The 23,486-nt window shown below is 42.9% G+C and overlaps 1 gene segment (V, D, J or C); it reads right to left on the reverse strand.

The window, feature by feature from the left end:
• Positions 1 to 250: 250 nt before the first annotated feature.
• Positions 251 to 13,257, reverse strand: LOC122469636. The segment is given in 3 exon segments: positions 251 to 262; positions 12,711 to 13,021; positions 13,123 to 13,257. Coding segments are annotated over 3 exon segments (363 nt in total).
• Between the last annotated feature and the right edge of the window lie 10,229 nt (positions 13,258 to 23,486).

A 23,486-nucleotide genomic window follows, 5' to 3' on the forward strand; every position in this document is an offset into this window, starting at 1 on the left:
CCTTCAAGAAGAACTCCTTAGATTCTGTTGTCAAGTGCCTCTCCTCCAGGTGGAAATGGACAAGGGCTCATGGGCGCATGACATAAGGCAAAAAAAAAAAAAAAAACCAAACCCAAAAACCCAAAACCCAGACCCATTGAATTGTCCCCATTCTATCTTAGAGTTGGATTGCATCACCTGGGCTTGACCTCTCCCAGTGGGCCTGTGCTGTCGTGCCATAAAAATCCAAGTCTGGAGAATCAGAGCTTCTTTCTTCCTATCTCTGTGGGCTCTGGGGCCCTGGGGAACCTCTTCCTCAGAGCCTTCCCCTTTTTATTTGGTCTGTGTCTCCTGCTTGATGCGTCAGTGTGATTGTGATAGCCTTTTGATACAGTGAAAAGACTGGAAGCTCCGTAGGTTGTCTCTAAGTAAACAGGCCGTTGATACCTTGAGCTTTTCAGTGATTTATGAATCTGGGGCACTTGGACCAATCCAGACAGCTGTAGTATGTCAAGCGCTTAAAGCAACAGCTTGGAGCCAATTGTGAAGACCCACTAGAGCCAATCAATGTCCTTGTCTCCCTCCCTTTGGACAAATGATTCCAGGAAACCTTGCATTTTCATGATGGTGTAGTGCCTGTCACCATTTCTCTCTTTCACACTGGTCCGTGGATATGTTGGTGTAGTGGTCTTGACAGGGAGGACCTGGGATAGAAGTTAGCTCTTCCCAGACAAGTGTGCTGAGGCCTCCCACACTGAGGTGTCCCTGACCACACATGTTAAATAGGGAGCCATTGTCAGCAGCAGTGAGGAATACAGCCAGTAGGGGGAGGTTGCCTTGGTCATGTCCTCTGCCCAGGGAGACATGATGCTCCTGGTAGAGTTGCCTCTGTCACTAGGTAGGCATGGCTAAGCAAACACAACACCAGGATACTGGTTGCAACACAGTGGACCCAGCAGCTGGCGTCTTCTTCGACACTAATCTAGGGATATGGTCTTCGGTGTCCAGCAATATCTCACTTGGAGATGAGTAGGAAATACACACCTCTGGAACCCCAGGATGGTGCCTGATTGTTGGTCTCTGCAGGGAGTCTGACCTTTTATGGCATTGGTAACTTAGGGTGGGGGTTTCTGGCAACACCTGGCATCAGCCCAAAGCAAAGCTACAGACCACCAGCAAGCTCCAGCTCCTTCCCAGAGCAGCTGAGATGTGGGGGTGAGGAACGAGTGAGCCATTCTCAGTGCTAACACATTGTTGGAGGGCACCACCTAGACCCCCAATCCCATCCCTGGGGACAAATGTGTTGGGGACCCCAGCTGTTGTACAAAATTAAGAACATGTAGACTGTATCCTGCTGAAGGAATAGGCAAGAGCCATTGCTCAGGGCGTGGACAGGCGGCTCCCTAGGCATCTGAGCTCTGGCTTTGGATACATGAGATGCATGGGGCCCTCCTGACTCAAGGTGGCGTTTCAGTGCACCCCCAACAAAGGAAATGGAGGCACAGGATTTATGACTCACAGGGCCCAGAAGCAAGGGTACACAAGGACCTTGGGAAGGGCAGGCCTCCTTTCCACAGTCCCAGTGATCAGGACATAGAAAACAGGGTAGCAAGTACCTGATTACTTGAGAATGGATGGGGCTGAAGTCCCTAACTTTTCACAGGCTCACCTCTGTGTGGTTATTCGAGAAGGCTCTCAGAAAACCAAAGTGGGAATCCTAGGCAGATCCTTATCTAAGGTTAAACTCACTGAAAGGTAGGCAAGAGAAAGAGAGCAGGGATTCACATTCATCGGGCTCCAACTGGATGCCAGAGTCATCCATAGGCACTTGTGCCTGCCTTTCTGATTCATTTCATTTGGTGCTCCTTTAAACCTCATGGTCTCAGTCTCCCACATTTGGAAATTTTGTCTCCAGAGAGGCACAGCTTGTGCTAGGTGGAACCTAATGCCAGTCCCCTTCCCTCACAGCCCACAGACACCCCAGTGTGGAACAGGCAGTGTGGGTGGGTGGGAGCCCTCCATTATCCTGAACCCACATTGGGACTGGGGGAAAACAGATTACCTGGAGAATGAGAAAATGTTCAGTGTGCAACTGCACAGTTTTGGAGACAACTCATGAATTTGTTCCTGAAAGAGCTTGTGTGAACGTCTCTTAATTCTGGAAGCATATACCTCAGTTCAAGACCCAGATGCTGACTCAGGTCCTCTTCACATAATCTCGGGCTCAGTTTGGGCTCTTGGAAGCTTAGATATATACGTAGAGGCCACAAGCATGCAGTTTTTAAGTTTTATTTCAGCGTTCTGGTCAGTGAGCCATGAGAGATGTGTGTCAGAGCCTGATGTGCCTGTGGACCCCTGTGTCTCCTGCAGACCCCCAAAACGTGGATGTCAGCTCTTCAGCCTCATTACTGTATTTTCACACATGTGCCAGTTGGATTGTCTATAGTTGTTCAGCAGTCAGGAGGCTAATTATGGATTGTCGTCAGCAACAATCAGTCCCTTAACTTTCTCGGGGTTGATAATTTGACATTTGTGGCGACACCACAAGGAATGCAGCTATTATGGCTTAAATGGGACTGCTCTGAGATATAACAGGGATTCATGAGTTTGCCTGACTGGCCCCATTCTTCTTGGAGGGGTCCACTGTCTGTGCTCCCACCAGTGCCTCATCCAGTGCACCATGGAGGATCCCAGCTTATGTGGCAATGGCAGTTCCTGTTATTGTCACACGACCCTCTGTGACTGCATTTCTCCGGGATACAGTCATAGTTCAGCTGAGCCACACTGTGACTGCAGTAGGTATCCTGACAGATGTTTCCAGGAGCACATGACATACCAGTTTTCACATGACCAATATCGGTTGTGCTATGACATGAATCCAGCCGCAAACACCAGAACCCTGAGATCTCAGACGGATGGAATCCAACATGCTCTTGCAGCTGAGGGAGATGTGTGACATTCCTACACTGCAGCCTTCCACACGGCACGTCTGTATGGGAACAGGTTCAGCATTGAATTCCCCGGGGTCTTCTGCAGTGTCCATGTCGGCTGCTTTTTTGATTTATGGTCTAGCAGACATCTTCACCTTTCCAGAATTTTTGCCAAAGATTTCTTGACAGTGCATAGTGCGGTCAGTGCAGTTCCCATGATAGCAGCAGCCCTCTTCAGTGCACGTGGTTCCATCTTGCATATGGAAGTCATCAGGGCATGACAAGGACACCCCACGGTAGGACTCTGGAAGATCACATATATTTTGGATTGGCCTGCCAAGTGTCCCAGCATCGAAATCGGTGCAGTTTGTATAGCATCTGCCTGTATTACATTTGTCCCCAGGGGTTAAAATACAATCACTCATACAGCATAGATTGCTATAGCACTGCTCTAAGGAGCTGCAGTCACAATGCTTGCCTGGGTCAGCTAAGTAGTTTCCGAAATGATTGTGGGTCAGGCTTTTATTTCAATGCACCATTTAGATGTTGAAGAGGCACTTGCCTAATCTGCCACTGATTATGTAGTGCGTATGAATGAAGGAACACTTACTGAAAGCTTCAGGTATACAAGGGAATTGGGTCCTAATGCAGTTGGACCTTTTCTGGCAAGCATATTCATCAGTGTCAACCCACAAACCAATATATTTTGCAATCTGATGTGTTGCTATGACAGACAAGAGTAAATAATATCTGCCTAAATAACCCATCATGATAGGGCTTTGTGGATGGCATATACTACATACAACTGGACTGAAATTAACTTCATGGGATCCATCTCAAATCGCAACTAAGGATGAATGTGGTTTAAGAATTCGAAAACCCTTGGACTCATAGTATCGAAAAAAAAGGACTCTGATGCAACACATATTTGCCGATGTTAGCTGGATCTCTCTCATTATAAATTATCATGAAACCAATATAGTAACTTACATGAATCCCATGAAACAATGAGTCAATTAAGCTAACTAGTCTTATTAGGATTTGGGCACATTTTGACCCGTGGTTGAACACACTATATATTGTTTTGGAACTGAGAGCGAAATTCCGTGATGGGATGACTACAACTTACTAGAGATCCTGAGGACTGCACTGGCATTTGCTTGAGGAACAGGGGTCCCTATCCTCCTTATATCCCAGGTTATAAGTAGGTCCCGTTGCATTGGTGTCTGCCACTCTCTGAGAAACAATGTGTTCAAATGTTGGGAATCGCTGATGCGTCTGATTTCATAGGCAAGGTCATCCAACTTCATGATACCTTCAAGGCCCTGATAGCACATGTCCATGGTGACCATGGAAAGAGGAATCTCCTCCAGGTAGCCGAGGTAGTAACAGTCTGGAGGCATGGAGGGGTAGTCCATCTGCAAGTCTACCTGATCATCCTGAGTCATCATTAGCAGATGTCTGGACCTAAAGGGTTTCTTTGGCCACATGTGGATAACGGGTCTCTTGTCCCAAAACACAGGATATAGGACAGCCAACCAGTCATCTGAATGCCCTTGGCATTGTGCAGCTCCTTCTTTGTAATTACCACCTCAAGGAGATGTAGCGCCATGAGGGACGACCTTGAGAACCCTGGACAGGAGCCAGCACTGCCCAGAGTGCAAACTGCAAGAGGGACGCCCTCAAGGTGACCTGGCCCTCTGCCAGCCTCATGCCCCTGCTCAGGGACATCTGCCAGTGAGAATGGATAAATGGAGGATCCTCAGCAAAGTGAGGTCTAGGCCATCTGACAGAACAGAGGGCTGTACCGGGTGGCCAGCCCCCTGCACCTGGGATCCACTTGTGGGGTTAGGTAACAGTCCCAGGGTGTGGCATTGTGTGACCCTGCACAACAGTTCAGCTGGGGTGGATGTGGGAGAAGCAGGTGAGCCAGTTCAAGCGTGCTCACATGGACATAGTGGGGACTTGGACCCAGAGACATGGCTCTATTCAACACATTCCATCTTTCCTCCAGCTAGTGAATATGGGATATGAAATTTTAACACCCTGAACTTCTCTACCAATTCCATGTCCTGTGGTACTGCTGGGTCACTTTCTATGGACGACTGCTTTTCCTCATTATGGAGACCAATGCTTCCTACTTCCTTGGGATGTGGAGGTGGACATTGTCAATTTTACCTTTATAGGCGACTAAAAAAATAGCTTTGTCGTTTTTCATGTCTCATTCTGGTTAGACATTAGTTTTCAAGCCATTTGATCCTTTTGGTTTTTGGTTTGAAGCTTCCTCTGAGTTTACTGAGGAAACTTTTCCCAGTATTCTGTCATGATTGGTGAAGTACAAGGTTGTATTTTAGTATTTTTTTTATGCCAGCTGGGGAGAACAGAAAGTACTGCTGACCATGTGTGGGCCCCAGGGGTTTTCCACTCTAATCCCTTTTTGGGGTTCTTTCCTGGCCTCTGGCAGTCTCCTCCCATGCATGTGTGGTTCCCTCCTCAGCTGGAGATGCCAGGGAGTTGAGGTAACTTTGGCAGCTTGCACCATGGAGTCTGCACATGATCAAAAGACGTTATCAACCATGGAACTCCCTTGTTTGATTAAATATGCTCTACTCCTTTAAAACTCCCTGCGTCAGGGAGAAACCTCAGAGTTGGCTTTTGGACAGGAGTCTGCATTCTTACCAGTGGCTGGCCTTGTGCATAAAGCTCAAATTCCTTTCCTACCAAAACGAAAACTTTGAACGTTGACCTTTCCAGCAACAGGCAGCTGAATTTGGGTTTTGATAACAATAAAACAGAGAATGGAGTAGCAGTTGCCAAGTGCTGGCAGCGAGGCGCAATGAGGGTTAGATATCAAGGGGTGTGATTTTCTGTTATGCAAGACGACTAATTTCTAGAGGTCTTCTCCACAACATTACACGTGTAGTTAACAATATTGTACTGTACGGTTAAAATTTAGTGAAGACAGTGGATCTCAGTTTCAGTGAGATCTTACCACAATACACTAGTTCTGCTTCTTACACAAAGTATGCATGGACACACACTCTGTACTGATAAGTGAAAATAATTTTAAAAAATGTACATACTTTGGATCCTAACCCTGGGGATATGCCATTTACAAATATCTTCTTCCATTCCATAGGTTGCCTTTTAGTTTTGTTTATTGTTTCCTTCACTGTGCAGAAGCTTGCTATTTTGAGGTACTCCCAAGAGTTCATATATGTATTGCATTTAATTTTCTTGTAATATTTTAAATTTAAATACAAGTGTGTTAACCTACAGTGTAGTATTGATTTCAGGTGTAGAATTTAGTGATTCATCACGTACATATAACACCCAGTTCTCATCTCAACAAGTGCCCTCCTTAATGCCTATCTCCCTTTTAGCCCAACTTCCGCACTTCCCCTCACTTTGTTCTCTGTATTTAAGAGTCTCTTCCTGTTTCTTCTCTCTCTGTTTTTCTCTTATTTTATTTTCCTTCCCTATGTTGTGTTTCTTATATTCCACATATGAATGAAATCATATGATATTTGGCTTTTTCTTACTGACTTATTTCACTTAGGTTAATACGTTGTTGTTCCACACACATTGTTGTAAATGGCAAGATTTCATTCTTTTTGATGGCTGCGTAATATTCCATTATATATATTTACCACCTCTTCTTTATGTGTTCATCTCCTGATGGATATTTGGGCTCTCCCACAATTTGCTTATTGTTGATAGGGCTGCTGTAAACATTGGGGTCCATGTGCCCCTCCGAATCAGCATTTTGGTATCCTTTGGATAAATACCTAGTAAAACAATTGCTCGATCACAGGATAGTTCTATTTTTAATTTTTTCAGGAATCTCCACACTATTTTCCAGAATGACTGCACCAGTTTGCATTCCCACCATGTTAAATTTAGCCATCCTGACAGGTATGAGGTGTTATCTCATTGTGGTTTTGATTTATGTTCCCTGAAGTGGAGTGACAATGAGCCTCATTACACGTTTCTTTTCGCCATCTGGAAGTCTTCTTTGAAAAATGTCTATTCATGTCTTCCGGCCATTTCTTCACCAGATTATTTGTTTTTTTCAGTGTCGAGTTTGAGAAGTTCTTTATAGATTTTGGATACTAAGCCTTTATCTGATATGCCATTTGCAAATATCTTCTCCTATTTTGTCAGTTGCCTTTTAGTTTTGTTGATTGTGTCTTTGCTGTACAGAAGCTGTTTATCTTGAGGTCCCAATAGTTCATTTTTGCTTTTGTTTCCCTTGCATCTGGGACATGTCCAGTAAGAAGTTGTTCTGACCGTGCTCAAAGAGTTTGGTGCCTGTGTTTTCCTCTAGGATTTTGATGGTTTCCTGTCTCACATTTAGGTCTTTCATCCAATTTTGAATTTGATTTTGTGTATATTGTAAGAAAGTGGTCCAGTTCCATTAGAGTTTCCTGTTGCTGTCCAGTTTTCCCAACACCATTTGTTGAAGGAACTGTCATTTTTCCATTTGATACTGTTTCCTGTTTTGTCGAAGATTAGTTGACCATTTATGGGTTTTCTACTCTGTTCCATTAATCTATGTGTCTCTTTTTGTGCCAGGAGCATACTGTCTTGATGACTACAGCATTGTAATATAGCTTGAAATCCAGAATTGTGATGCCTCCATTTCTTTTCTTTTTTAGGATCGCTTTGGGTGTTCAAGGTCTTTTGTGGTTCCATGATAATTTTAGAATTATTTGTTTTAGCTCTGTGAGGAATGCTTGTATTATTTGACAGGGATATTTGCACTGAATTATTTGCATTGAATGTCTAGATTGCTTTGGGTAGTATCAACATTTTAACAATGTTTTTTTTAATCCATGTGCATGGAATATTTTTCCATTTCTTTGTGTCTTCTTCAATTTGTACCATAAATGTCCAGGTTTTTCAGAGTAAAGCTCTTGTAACTCTTTAGTGAGGGTTATTTCTAGGTATCTTATGGTTTTTGGTGTAATTGTAAATGGGATAAATTCCTTGATTTCTCTTTCTCCTGCTTCATTATTGTTGTATCGAAATGCACAAATTTCTGTATGTTGATTTTGTATGCTGCAGCTTTACTGGTTTATTGTATCAGTTCTAGTGGTTTTTTTTTTTTGGTGGAGTTTTTCAGGTTTTCTGTATGTAGTATAAAATTCAACTCCAAAACTGAATAATCCTATTAAAAAAATGAGCAGAAGGCGTGAATAGACTTTCCAAAATGCAACATACAGATGGCCAATAAACACATGAAAAGATGCTCAACATCACTCATCATCAGGGAAATATAAATCAAAACTACAACGAAATATCAACTCACTCCTGTCAGAATGACTAAACTCAACTACACAAGGAACAACAGGTGTTTGTGAGGATACAGAGAAAGAGGAACACTTTTGCACTGCTTGTGGGAATGGAAACTGGTGCAGCTTGTCTGGAAAACAGCATGGGCGTTCCTCAAAATGCTAAAAATATAACTACCTTATGATTGATCAATTGAACTACTAGGTATTTACCCAAAGGATACAAAAATACTCATTTAAAGGGGATTTTAACTGTATGTTTATAGCAGCCCTATCAAAAACAGCCCAGCTCTGGAAACAGTCCAAGTAAGCATTGACTCATAAATGGATAAAGTATATGTGGTATATCTACACACACACACACACACACACACACACACACACACTCATACTCATACACTGGAATGTTTCTCAGCCCTGAAAGGAATGACATTTGCTATTTGTAATGATATGGATGGAGTTAGAGAGTATTATGCTAACTGAAACAAGTGAGCGAGAGACAAATATATGATTTCATTCATATGTAGAATTTAAGAAACTTCAAATGGGAAAGGGGACAAAGAAGAGAGAAGAGCTACACCAAGAAATAAACTTTTTTCAATGTTTTTAAATTTATGTTGAGATAGAATGGGGGGAGGAGCAGAGGAAGCGGGAAGGAGAATCTCAAGCAGTCTCTTTGCTGTCAGTGCAGAAACCAAAATGGGGCTTGATCTCAGGATCCATGAAATCAAGACATGAACCCAAATCAAGAGTCTTAGGCTTAACCCATGGAACATATAAACCCAACAAAACAGATTCTTACCTATACAAAACAAACTTATGGTTACCAGAGGGAAGGTGGGAGGAGGTTTGGGGAAGTAGGTGATGGGGTTGCAGGGCCGCAGTCATAATGAGCACTGGGTGTTGTATGGAAATGTTGAATCACTATATTTTACACCTGAAAGTAATACTACATTGAATGTTTACTATGTGGAATATGAATAAAATCTCAAATGATGTATTTACAGTGTCTGCAAATGGCCTTGTTGGCATACAGCCCATGAAGAAACATTTATTCCAGAAAATATACCGACAGACAGAAAAGCTAGAATTTTGAGCTAAGGTATGTGCCTTTCCTTCCCCACCCCAGCTCAGCAAATGGAAACTCCAGTGCAAGTAGCTGGGACTATAGGCATGTGCCACTGAGCCTGGCTGCAACCTCCCCTCCAGACTGTTGCAACCAATACCAGGGTTCCTGGTGACCAGCTCCTGTTCAGAGGACTCTTTCCCAGAGGGACAGGATGTCAGTGACCCTAAGCTGTTTGCTGTTGAGGCCAAGCCCCAGCAGGTGCCACTGAGATGTGGGACTCACTCATTGTTTGCAGCCCCACTCCCAGGATGGAAACTCTGCCCTGGGCACAGTCCACTAGGGATGCTGGGAGCCTGGTTGCCCCAGACCTGACTTGTACGGCAGGGGTCTCATGCCACCAGGACAAGCAAGCCTCAAAGAAGTGCAGCTGCCACTCACCCCTAAACTGAGCCCTTATTTTGTCCCCACCTGCAGCTGCAGAGTTTTGCCCAGGGCAGGGGGGAGCTGGAGCAATCCACTAAACCAAGGTGCAGATCTGTTCTGGCACAACTGACTTCATTTACAGATGGGGGTGAGGAAGTTCTGGGCCTCATGTTGTGGGAGAGTCAGGTGCAGGAGACAGATGGTTTCAGTGGAGGATTCCTAACCTACTCCTCCTCACCTGCAGGAGAGAGCCAGAGCCAGGGACAGTTGAGGGAACAGCTCCTGTCAGAACACATGTGAGATTATGGCCTCAACAACTCTCCATTCAGAGGGGTCCGAGTTTGTAGGGTTTAGTCTGTGGAGAGTTGAAACATCTTGGTTACAACATTTAAAATTTCAACATGACTGGGTTTTAGGTCATTTCTATCTGCAGTAAGGGTTTCCTTCATGTCTCCTATGCTTTCCTCAAGCACAGCAAGTATCCTTATGATAGTTTTGAAAAATTCTATTTCCTTGTGAGAGTTTTTAGAAATTCTGTTTGAGGCATATTAGTTATATGTGCTTTAATAATATCCCCGGCAATGACCTTTTATCGTTTTTTCTTTTGGGATGAATTCCTCCATCATGGTGTATGTCTATGTCTCTGCTGTCTTAAGTGTTTTAGAAAATCCTGTTTTGTTTTCTGCTTCTAGAGTAGTGTCTTTATTGAGAAGTGTTCAATTGCTGTTGAGGGCTTGACACTTTAGGAAGCATTTGTTGCATATTCTGTGTGCACTGTGCTGTCGTGTATTGGCTGCTCTGTCCCTCAGCTAAGTCCTCTGCAGAGTTTCTCCTTGTCTACAGTGATGAGTGTTTAGACATTGTCCACAATGTTGTGAGTTTTAACCAGGTGAGTTTGTTCTGCCTGTTAAAAGAGGCTAATTCCTATTTCCCCTAGAGGTGAAGCTATGCCTTACTATATGGTCAGTAGACTTGGTGCCTTTGTGGGTATATGTCGTCTTTTGAGGGAGGGGCGCGGTGCTGATCTGGTTTCCAGGCCCTCTTTCTCTAGTAAGGAAGCACCTGAGGAAGGCAAGGGGGGTATAGCTTGGTGTCAGTGGCTCAGCTTCTACTGGGAGGTTCTGTGCTGCTCACTGAATTCTGTCCATGCTGATTGGTGGGAGGAAATATTGGCATCAGCTCCCTGTCTAGTCCCTTGAGTTGGAGTTCCCAGCCTCCCCTGTTCAGGAAGCCCTCCCACAGAGAGAACAATCTGTACCTGTGGGTCCCAGGCTTCCATCAGAACCCTGCTTTCACCCTGTCTGTGTCCAAACCATTGGCCCACCTGGTGGCACAGGGCTCTTAAGTTTTATCTCAGGAGCTCTAGCTGGGTTTGAAAACTCCAAATTATATGAACGCAATATGACTGGGACCCCACTGATCCTCTAGGAGAGGGTCTCACTGTGCTGTGGCTGGAGCTGTTTATCCCAGGAGGGCAGTTGCATGAACACTAGGGGCTTGGAGTTCATGGTGAGGAAGAACATGAAGGCAGCATTCAGTTAGCTGCTCTCAGCAGAGGCTCCTATGCTAATGACCATGGCAGTGCAATGGTGCCTGTCAGCTCTCCTGCCCCACGAGAGGCAATACACCCTTTATGAAATGCACCCCGAGAAGGGAACTGTCTCTCCCCAAGTCGCCCAGGGGATTCTCAGACCACAATGCCCCCTATGCGACTCTGCCTTCCTTCTCCACAGAAGCACAGCTATGCCCACCAGGCTCCATGCCAGTCATGGCATGGACTTCTAAATCTTCAGTCTTTGAACTGCACATTTACAGGAGGTTGACTTGTCATGATTACCTTTATGTGTCATCTTGACTGCATCATGGGTGCCCAGACTCCCCACTGTTTCTGTGGATGTCTGTGAAGTATTCCAGAAGAGACTGGCATTTCTATCCATGTTTTCTGTCTGCCTGGGCATCACCCATTCCATTAAGGTTCTGAATAGAAACTGATGCAGAAGGAGGAGGAATTCCCTCAGTTTTATTTCCCATGTGCCTGTTTGAATTGGAACATTGGTCTCCTCTGGCCCTTGTTCTGAGAGTTACATCATCAGCTCTTCACGTTCTGAGACTAGAAAGTAGTTCAGAATCAGATGAAAATTACACCACTGGTTTTCCAGGGTCTCCAGCATGTGAGAGTGGAATGTGGGGCTTATCAATGTATTTAGTCATGGAAACCAATGTGCTTTGGTTTCTGTTCCTCGGGAGAATCCTGACTAATACATGGAGATGAATTATCTCTTCTTTAGAGGAATTGAATAAAGCTGTAGCTCATTTAAATTCCTGAGTAGCAAGTGCCAGGAGGGAAGTGTCACGTTGTTTGGGACAAGTGCTGGGTGAAGATAATGGGGGTCTGGGGGCTCCTGTAGGCCTGGCTGCACAGTGAGTGCATCTGGGACTTCTGTTGGGATGCCTGGGTGGCTCAGTCAGTTAATCAGCTGACTTTGGCTCAGGTCATGATCTCGCGGTCCGTGAGTTCGAGCCCCGCATCGGGCTCTGTGCTGACAGCAGAGCCTGGATCCTGTTTCAGATTCTGTGTCTCCCTCTATCTGACCCCGTTCATGCTCTGTTTCTCTCTGTCTCCAAAATAAATAAACGTTAAAAAAATACTTTATAAAAAAAGGTTCAGCTGTTGTGCATCAGGAAATCTGAAATTCACTCATACTGAGGGACAGGAGTAAGGAATGCAAACAACTGTGTCTATGTGCATGTTAGGGTAGTTTTCCTATGACAACACAGTTGCTAATTCAGAGAGTTAATAGATAAACACAGAATCCTGTGACCAGAGAGGCTCCCTGGAGAAACTGCTGTGTGGAGAGGAAGCCCCAGACCCTGACAGGAAACCTGCCTGTAACCTCCATCTGCACCTGCTCCTGGGAACACAAACCAGAATTGTGCATAGTGTGCGCCCCCTGGTGGTGCTGATCCCCTCCTGCAGGGAGGTTTGTGTGTGGGCTCCCAGTGAGGTCCCCTCACCGTGTCTCTTGCACAGTAATATGTGGCCGTGTCCTCGGTCTTCAGGCTGTTCATCTGCAGATACAGCGTGTTCTTGGCGTTGTCTCTGGAGATGGTGAATCGGCCCTTCACGGAGTCTGCGTAGTATGTGCTACCTCCACTACCACTAATTGCTGCGACCCACTGCAGCCCCTTCCCTGGAGCCTGGCGGACCCAGTGCATGTCGTAGCTACTGAAGGTGAATCCAGAGGCCACACAGGTGAGTCTCAGGGACCCCCCAGGCTTCACCAGGTCTCCCCCAGACTCCACCAGCTGCACGTCACACTGGACACCTGTAGACACAAGACATCTTGGTCAGGAATCTGTCACACATCCACTCTTTCTCAGTCATGTCCACTCACATACTCAGTGTCTCTCGTTCACCATGAATTACCTTTTAAAAGAGCAACAAGGAAAACCCAGCCCAGCACAAACTCCATGGTGAGGTGTCTATGTTCTGTGCTGATCACAGAATGGGAACACCTGGGACTCCTGGGGCTGGGGCTCCTCTCCCAGCTGCAGGGTTGGAGCTGGACTGGTTTAATCAGCACAGGGAGGGCCCTATTTGCATATCCTCTGACTATATATCAAGCTCCAGACTTAGATTTGTTTCAAATTTAAAACCAGTGTTTGAGAGGCACTTCTAGATCACTTCTTGCAGAAGGGACTGTGACAGTAGAAATAATTCTAATCTGTGAACACAGTTATGTTTTCATCTGTGTTTGTCATTTTACATGTCTTTCTCCCAGCAGGTCATGTTTGGTATGCTATTTTACTTTTTAGTGAAATTTAATCATAAATACTTTATTTTGTGCCATATAATTTTAATGTGTGTTTAGTTTTGTGTTACAGATAGAGAGAAGGAGAGAGAGATCAGAGAGAGAGAAGGGGACAGAGAATCCCAAGCAGGCTCTGCACAATCATTGCAGACCCTGCCTCAGAATTAAACTCAGGAACCATGAGATCATGACCTGAGCCAAAATCAACAGTAGGCACTTAACGGATTGAGCCACACAGGTGCTCCATTTTGTGCCATTTTCAATCTGTGATTTTGTTATTTTTTTTCATATACTATGTTTTTGGTGTATGGAAATACAACATACTTTTGTATGTTGATTTGTATCCTGAACTTTTCCTGAGTTTATTAGTTCTAATACTTTTTTTGTGGAGTTTCTAAGGTTTCACTATATGTAAGTTCATGTGATTCTCAAACAAATAATTTTCTTCTTACTGATTTACATGTCTTTATTTCATTTTCTTACCTAATTTTTATGGGTACATCTGCAACTTGTAGGAGCAGCAAGCTTTTTCCTTCTTTGCTTCTGTGTTCTTTGTCTGGTCTAAGGATTCAATTGACATAAGACAGATCTACAGAAGAGAATAAATTTCATTTTGCATGTGCACAAGCTTCCTAATAATATGACACCCAGAGAATGAAGAAAGTAGGTGGCACTTGTGCCTTTTAGAATAAAAAACAATGGATTTGCGAAGAGTTAACAAGACAGAGATTTGGGTTTGGGCAAGTCAATTAGTGAGGAACTAACCAGGCTTGTTTGCACAGCCTTCTTGGTGCTACGTTCCCATTTCTGGTGCTAAGGATGGTTCTTCCATTCTGGTAGAGGGAAGGAAGTTTCCCAGGAGAGATTGATTTCCTGCTCTCAGGGGGACAAAGAAGGGTCACAGTTTCCTTAGACTAGCTGTTACTCAAGTGACTTTCCTCCAAATAAGCAATGTGACAAGATGACATACATTGGGTGCCATATTTTACTGGTCTTCATGTTACCATGTGGAATACCTATGTAGGGAATGAGCATCCTTGCCCGGCTCCTAACGTGACAGGAAAAGCTTCAGTTTTTCACTGTTAAATATGCTGTCAGGTGTGGGCTTTTCATCTATGGCCACGATTTTGTGGAGGTTATTTCTTTCTTTCCCTCAGTTGCTGAGATTTTTTAATAATGACAATTTGTTGAATTTTGTCTAGTTTTATATGTATCAATAGATGATGATATAGATGATCAACAGATGTGACTGCATTGTCACATATGACCCTTTCATTGTGCTGTTGCATTCACTATGCTAGGAGTTTTGCATGTATGTCCATCTGAGATATTGGCCTTTAGTTTCTCTTCTTACGGTGTCTTTCGATTTTGCAGCATAGTAAGGTTGGTCTTGTAGATGAATTGGGGCATATTCCTTTCTTTTCAGTTTTTGGTAAGAGTCTGAGAGGTATTGCCATTAAGTCTCTTTTATATTTTGATATAATTCATAGATAAAGCCCTGTATTACTAAGCTGACTTTTTTCTTTTGGGGCGGTGTATGATTAGATTATAGATTGAATTTTATTTGTTTTCATTCTGTTAATTTTCTATTTCTTCAAGTACAGTCTTGTGGATTGTTTGTCTCTGGAAATTGCCTAGTTGCCCTTTGTTATCTAATAATGGGTCTATAATTATCTAGGCATTTTCTGTTATTGTTTTTCACTTCTTTGGTATCAGTTATGTCCCCTCCTTAATTCTGATTGTATCTGTTTGAGTTTTACCTATTTTCCTAGTAGAGATGCTTTTTCAATTGCATTTAGCTTTCCAGATATCCATTTCAATTTGTTAATTTTTTGTATTATTACACTCTTTATTCCTTTTATCTGTTCTAATAATTTCTAATATTAGTTGAGTTAATAAAAATGCCAATGAATGTATCTGGGAAATTCTTATTTATATGGTACCACAGAGCACACAGAAGTGAGAAAACAATCCTGAGAAAGAAGAACAAACCTGGAGACAGCACACATCCTTCTTTCTAAGTATATTGCAGAGGTACATTGTCTATAACACTGTGCTGCTGGCACAGAGTCAGACACACAGACCAGTGGAGCAGATTACAGAGACCAGAGTGAAATGTGTCTGGATGCAGTCAGCAAATCCTCCATGAGATTTCATAGAATTAAAATTAGGGAAAAAATGGCCTCTTTCACAAATGGTTTTGAATTCCAGTGAGTAAAATAATGACATTTGGTGCTTATCTTATACCATACAGATATGTAGACCCCCATTCAGCCCCTTCCCTGGAGTCTGGCAGACCCACCTCATCAATTAGCTACTGAAGGTGAATCTAGAGACTGCACAGGAGAGTCTCAGGGACCCCCTCCCCTGCCAGGCTTCTCAGGTCTCCCCCAGACTCCACCAGCTGTACGTCACACAAGACATCTACAGATACAAGTCAGGAAACTGTCACACATCCACTGTTTCTCTCACTCATATCCACTAACATAGTCAGTGTTTCTTGTTCACCATGAATTACTGTTTAAAATAGAACCAAGGAAAACCAAAGTGAACCCAAACTCCATGGTGAGATGTCTGTGTTCTGTTCTGATCACTGAATGTGAACACTTAGGGGCTGGGGCTCTTCTCCCAGCTACAGTTTCAGGGATGGAGGGTTTAATCAGCATACAGATGTCCTTTGACAATATAGCAAATTTTGCAATAGAATCCTCAAGAAGCCAGTGGCCCTTGGCAGGTGTAAGGGATGGGGCAGTGTTTGGTGTCACAATATCTTCAGGACATTGTGATTTATTAATTTGTGATTTTGCTGCAGTGATTATAAGTACCCATGATAATCCTTATTTTCACATATGCACCCAAACACTTGAGGTAAGAATCAGTATACCACCATTGTACAGGTTAACAGATACACTGCAGCAGAGACAGAGTGTGTGAATGTCCAAGATCACGTATGAGGTGAGAGTAGTCCCAGTATCTGAACGTGTGCTCCCCATCAGGGGACCCACCGGCCTCCTGAACCACATGCAGGACAAGGCTGGACATCCCAGTGAGGTTTGCAGGTTCCTGACCTTCTAGAAGTCCCAGGAGAGTGATGGATGGAAGCCAGGTCTATTGTGTCACAAATTGGAGAGAGTGAGAAGCCTCGACAGAGACTCACAGAGCTGATGGAGATGCCAGGGGTTTTCTACAAACACAAGGGGTCATTTACACATGAACTCTATGTGGACATCAATGGAAACCCTCCATATGGAGCCTCTGGGTGGCTCAGTTGGTTAAGTGTCCGATTTTGACTCAGGTCATGGTCTCACAGTTTATGAGTCTGAGCCTTGTGTCGTGCTCTGTGCTGACAGCTCAGAGCCTGGAGACTGCTTCATATTCTGATACTGTGTCTCCTCTCTCTCTCTCTTCCCCTTGCCCGCTCGTAGTCTGTCTCTCTTTCTCATAAAAATAAATAAACATTAAAAAAAGAAAGCCTCAATAACGTTAAAATGGTTGAATTTTATTGAAATATGTTGAAGGCAAAAACACCTGAGATCAGGAAGGATGATGTTAATTAAAAATATTTCTTCATCTATGAAATGGAGATCATTATTCTTCTAAACTCTTGTTAATGTGAGAATGATCAAAGATGTATTTATCCCAGTGTCTGACCCTGGGAAAATTTGTGTATTCCCATTATCATGGTTTATTTAAACAGGGAGGACACTTGTGTGTTTCCACAGCTTTTACAAACTCTTTGCTGTGTTCATGTCAGAATAAGTGTGCAGAGCCTGGATCTGAAAGCCCTTGAGAGGAGACCAGTCCTCAACCAATCTCTCGTCCTGGATCATGAGCTCCCTGGTCTCTGAGTTCCCCCTGGTGGTTGTGATTGCCCCCGGTGGTCCCCGTGCTCCTGTTGTTTCACAGACCCCTGCAGAGATACAGTGACTCCTTTATTCCCCTCCCCATTTATGCAACATGCAAGGGTGAGACCCTTCCATCCTGAGCACTGCAGACCCTTCTGTTCACAGGATGTCTCCTCCTACATATTTTCCATCTTTGAACCCTTCACTCTGCTTCTTGCCTATAAATATACAGTTATATTTCCTTTAATCATTGGTGAGCAACAATCTTGAATAGTTATCCTTATCAGCTGGCAAGAGTCAGAAGAACTTTTCATTTGATATCGAGAGAACAAAAGAAAGATTTTTGGGCTCAGAAATTCTACTTTCATGAAGCTGGGATAAATGTGCTCAGCTTCAAACATGTACCACCTTTAAGAAAAAAGGAAGTGTCAATCCCAGAGACAAGTTGGAGTCTGAGATTCAGAGCATTCTGTCTTTGAACCTAACGGGTTTCCCCAGATTGATAATCAAATTGTTTCTTGTTGGTGATGCACTTCTCAATTACACTGTATTTCTTCTGGCATAGGAATGTCAGTACCTGTTATGTTATGGTTACCATGCAGAAGCATTCAGAAGAACAACAATGGTTTTCTATAAATGCAGGTCGGCTGATGGAGAGTGTTTCACCCCCGGATGGAAGGTACCACAGTCTCACCCTACCCAAGCTACATGGTTAGATTTGGGGGTTTAGAGGTAGTGAAATTTAGGTACGTTTTGGACTTGACTTAATATTTAATGATTTGACATGTTGGAGGATTTGGGGGTGTGGTAATGTGAGTGTCATGTGGGATGGAGGTGAACTTTCCCTGACATCAGTGTGGACTGTGGTCATCTATGTCATTCTTGAACCTGTGTAGAATAACTTATGTGGCCAAAGGGACTTGTCACATGAGATTAATTTTGAGACATTGATATTACTGCCATGTGTATGAGTCTGGGGATGGAGTTCAGGACACAGATGGGCAGTCACCAAATGTCCGTCTCGGAACCGAAGATGAGTGGGTCCTGAAGACAGCACATCTGTGGGAGGGAATACCTTGAGAATTGTGGGATGAAACCCCTCATCACCAGGCACAGACACTTTCTTGCATGAAGTCCATGTCTCCCTCTGGGTCTGAGTGTCTAACCGAACCCAGGTGGATATGCATGGATGTCCCCCAAATGCTCTGAGGTGAAGAGAAACAGTAAGGAAAGAAACATGAAGAAAGACAGATAACAACAAGGAAAGACACATAAAGGAGTCATTGCCATTGAGAGAGGACTTCTGGGCCTGACATGCATCCTGTTTTCTGCAGCCTTGATTGGAGGATGTTGGACACTAGCCAGTGGAGGTCGGGGGCAGCCCTACAAACTGGGCTCTGGGATGTAAGACCAGAACCATAGCCACCCTCAAGCTGACTGTATTGTGGACAAGTGACATGACTCTGGAGGTCCCTCACCTGAGGGTAAAGAGATGTTCTGGCCACCCTGTGGCCCCTCCACCCTCTGAGGTCACTCCCTCCAGATGTTATACATTCACAGCCTCTATTGTATGTGAAATGTACCCTCTCTCAGTAAGGCGATGGTCCACTGCTGGTTCTGGGAGGATCCATCCTTGTGACCTTGCCTCTGGTATAAACCTCTTCTCTGTCTTCTAAGAATGAAAGCAAAGTTCCCCTTAACATGCAGCTAAAATCCAATATTGTGCCCTCACTTGGATCCAATTATTTTTTGGTGTAAATCACTAGTGAAATTGTCATCTGTTTGGAAATTCCCTTCAGAAGCAAGTACTGGAATACATGGGTGGTGTCAGGTGGTGTAGACCAGTGGAACAGCACATGGTAAACATGCATCCTCAAGGCTGAACTTGTTCCCTAGTGAGGAATGGGAAGTACAAGGAATGCCAGCTGACACTAGTCTGTGCTTTCTGAGTACCCAGCAGACCTGGGTGAATGAGCCTGGTCCAGGAGCAAGGACATCTACACACAGGCAATACATAGATGCCAGCTGTCTAGACAGACTGCCCATGAGATGTGGTCACAGAGGAGCTGGGAAGGGCAGCTGGGGTTTGAACTCCAACTCACGTGGCACCAACATTGGGAATCATGAGTATGTTTGTTAATTAATGTCCACTACCAGTTAGGGATAAAATGGGTAAATGCAAGTAGTTAGACTCACTGCCCTAGATCCCATTGGTTATGACCATTTGTAACAAAATTTGTCCCCTTCCTTTTTTCCCCTGTTTTTTAATGTCTGAAGATTTTATTTATTTACATCTTTGTTAGTTAACATGTAGTGTAGTTTTAGTTTTGGGAATGAAATTTAGTGATTCATCACATACATTAACACCCAGTGCGCATCACAACAAGTGACCTACATAATCTCCATCACCTGTTTAGCTATTTGAATCGGAATTTTTGTGTCCTTTGTGTAAATACCTTGTAGAGAAATTGGTGGGACATAAGGTAATTCTATTTTAACTTTTTAAACTCTTCTCCAGTGTGGTCACACCACTTTGCATTCCCACCAAGAGTATAGGAAGGTTCCTCTGTCTCCACATCCTTGCCAATATCTGTTGTTTCCTGAATTGTTCATTTTAGCCATTCTGACAGGTGTGAGGTGGTATCTTATCATGATTTTGAATTGTTTTTCCCCAATGATGAGTGATGTTGAGCATCTTTTCATGTGTCTCTTAGCCATCCAGATGTTTTCTTTGGAAAAGTGTCTGCTCATGTCTTTTGACCATTCACTGGATATTTGTTCTTCTGTGTTTGTTAAGTTCTTATAGATTTTGGATACTAACTTTTACCACATATGTCATTTTCAAATATCTTCACTCCTCTGTCAGTTGCCACTTAATGTTGTTGATTGTTTCCTTCACTGTGCAGAAGCTTTTTATCTGGATGAGGTCCCAATAGTTCATTTTTTGCTTTTGTTTTCCTTGCCTCTAGAGGCATGTCTATTAAGAAGTTGCCGAGGTCGGGGTCAAAGAGGTTTCTGCCTGTTTTCTCTTATAGATGTTGATGCTTTTTGGTCTTACATTTAGGTTTTTCATCCATTTTGAATATATTTTTGTGTTTGCTGTAGGAAAGTGTTCCAGGTTCAACCTTCCTCATGTTACTATCCAGTTTTCCCAGCACCATTTGCTGAACAGACTGTTCAGCAAATCTGGTTCTCTATTCTGTCCCATTCATGTATGTGTCTATTTTTGTGCCAGTACCATGCTTTCTTGATGATTACAGCTTCGTAATACAGCTTGAAGTCTAGAATTGTGATGCCTCCAGCTTTGGATTTCTTTTTCAACATTGCTCTGCCTATTCGGTGTTTTCTGGTTTTATACAAATGTTAAAATTCTTTGTTCTTTTTCTGTGAAGAATGTTGGTGTTATTTTGGTAAGGATCACATTGAATGTGTAGATTGCTTTGGGTAGTATTGATATTTTAACAATATTTGTTTCCCAACCCATGACCATAGAATGCTCTTCCTTTGTGTCTTGTGTAATTTGCTTCATATGCTTTCTATAGTTTTTAGCATACAGATTTCTAACATCTTTGGTTAGGTTTATTCCTAGGTATGCTATGATTTTTGGTGCAATTGTAAATGGGACTGATTCCTTAATGCCTCTCTTTTCTGCTTCATTTTTGGTGTATGTATATAGTGCCAATAACTTGATGTTGTCTTTGTATCCTACAACTTTTCTGAGTTTTGTCTCCATCCTAGAAGTCTTTTGGTGGAATCTTTTGGATTTTCCACATAGAGTATCATGTAATCTGCAAAGAGTGAAAGTTTGACTTATTCCTTTCAAATGTCTATGCCTTTTTTTTCCATTGTTTGATTGCAGAGGCTAAGCCTTCTAGTACTACGTTGAACAAAAGTAGTGACAGTGGATATCCCTGTCATGTTCCTGACCATATGTGGAGAGCACTCAGTGTTTCCCCATTGAGGATGATGTTAACAGTGCGTGTTTTGTATATGGCCTTCATGTTGTTGAAGAATTTTCCATCTATCTTTACTTGCTTGATGGTTTTTATCAAGAAAAGATAGTGTAGTTTATCAAATGCTTCTCTGCATTTATTGAAAGGGTCATTTGGGTCTTATCCTATTATTGATATGGTGTATAACTTTGATTGATTGTTAATATTGATCCATCCTTGCACCCCAGGAATAAATCCGACTTCATCCTGGTAAATGATTCTTTTAATGTACTGTTGGATTCAATTTCTAAGTATGTTGTTGATAATTTTTGCATCCGTGTTCACCTGGGCAATTGGTCTGTAATTCTCCTTTTCTAATTCTTCCTGTTGAAATTTTGGTAGTTTACATGTTTCTGGGAATTTATTCATTTCTTCCAGATGGCCTAATTGGTTGGTATATAGTTTTTCATAATATTCCCTTATAATTGATTGTATTTCTGGTGTTGGTTGTGATCTGTCCCATGAAATTCATGATTTTGTCTCTTTGGGTCCTTTTTCTTTTCTGTTTGAATAATCTGGTCCAGGAAGTTCAATTTTATTCATTCTTTCAGAAAGCAGCCTAAAAGTTTTGTTGATCTGTTCTACTGTTTTTGTTTCTTTCTGTGCCATTTATAGGTACTCTATGATTGTTTACCCTCCTCGTCTGACTTTAGGCTTCCTTTGCTCTTCCTTTTCTAGCTTCTTTAGGTGTAAAGTGGTTGTGTGTTTAAAATTTTATTTTTATTGTGTTAGGCCTGTACTGCTATATACTTCCATCCTAAATCTGCTTTTGCTGCATCCCACAGATTTGGACTGTCAACGCTAACATTTTCATTTGCTTCCATGTATTTTTATTTCTCCTTTAGTTTCCTGGTTAACCGCTTTATTCTTCAGTACGATGGTCTTTTACTCCAACTATTAGTGGTGTTTCCAAATTTTTCCCTGTGGTTGACTCCAAGTTTCATAGTGTTCTGATCTGAAAATATGCATGCCATAGTCTCAATCTTTGTACTTGTAGGGGCTGATTTATGACCCAGTGTGTGATCTATTCTGGAGAATGTTCCATGTGCACTCGACAAGAATGTATTCTGCTGCTTTAAGATGGAATGTTTTGAATATATCTGTTAAGTCCATCTGCACCTGTGTCATTCAAAGCCATTGTTTCCTTCTTGATTTTCTTCTTACACGATCTGTTCAGTGTTGTAAGTGGGGTGTCCCCTACTTACAAGTGAAAGTCCCCTACTACTAGTGTATTATTATCAATGAGATTTTTTATGTCATTAATTGCTTTACATATTTCAGTGCCCCAATTTGTGGTCATAAATATTTACAGTTGTTAGTGCTTCTTGTTGGATAGACCATTTTATGATATAATGCCCTTCTTCATCTCTTTTTGCAGTCTTTGTATTTTAAATCTAGGTTGCCTGATATGAATATGGTACTACAGCTTTCTTTTTATGTCCAGTAGCATGATAAACTGTTCTGCAACCCCTCACTTTCAATCAACAGGTATCTCTAGGTCTCAAAGGAGGCTTTTACAGGCAGAATATACATGGATCTTGTATTGGGTTTTTTTTTACGTTTATTTATTTTTGGGACAGAGAGAGGCAGAGCATGAACGGGGGAGGGGCAGAGAGAGAGGGAGACACAGAATCGGAAACAGGCTCCAGGCTCTGAGCCATCAGTCCAGAGCCCGACGCGGGGCTCGAACTCACGGACCGTGAGATCGTGACCTGGCTGAAGTCGGACGCTTAACCCACTGCGCCACCCAGGCAGAATATACATGGATCTTGTTTTTTTAATCCATTCTGATACCCTGTGTCTTTTGACTGGACTTTTTAGTTCGTTTACATTCACAGTGATTACTGAAAGATATGATATTAGTGTAATTGTTATCACAATGTTTCTGTAATGTAATTTTTTTTCTGGAGATTTTCTCTGTTCCTTTCTAGTGTTTGTTGCTTTTGGTCTTTCTTTCCCACTCAAAGAGTCCCCTTTAGTATTTCTTGCAGGGTTGGATTACGGGTCACAGGCTCCTTTAGATTTTGTTTGTCTGGGAAGCTCTTTATCTCTCCTTCTTCTCAATGACAAACTTCCTGGATAAAGTATTCTTGCCTGCCTATTTTTTTCCCATTCAGCACATTGAATGTATGATGACACTCC

Source organism: Prionailurus bengalensis, chromosome B3 (assembly GCF_016509475.1).
Source record: "Prionailurus bengalensis isolate Pbe53 chromosome B3, Fcat_Pben_1.1_paternal_pri, whole genome shotgun sequence".
Lineage (NCBI taxonomy): Eukaryota > Metazoa > Chordata > Mammalia > Carnivora > Felidae > Prionailurus > Prionailurus bengalensis.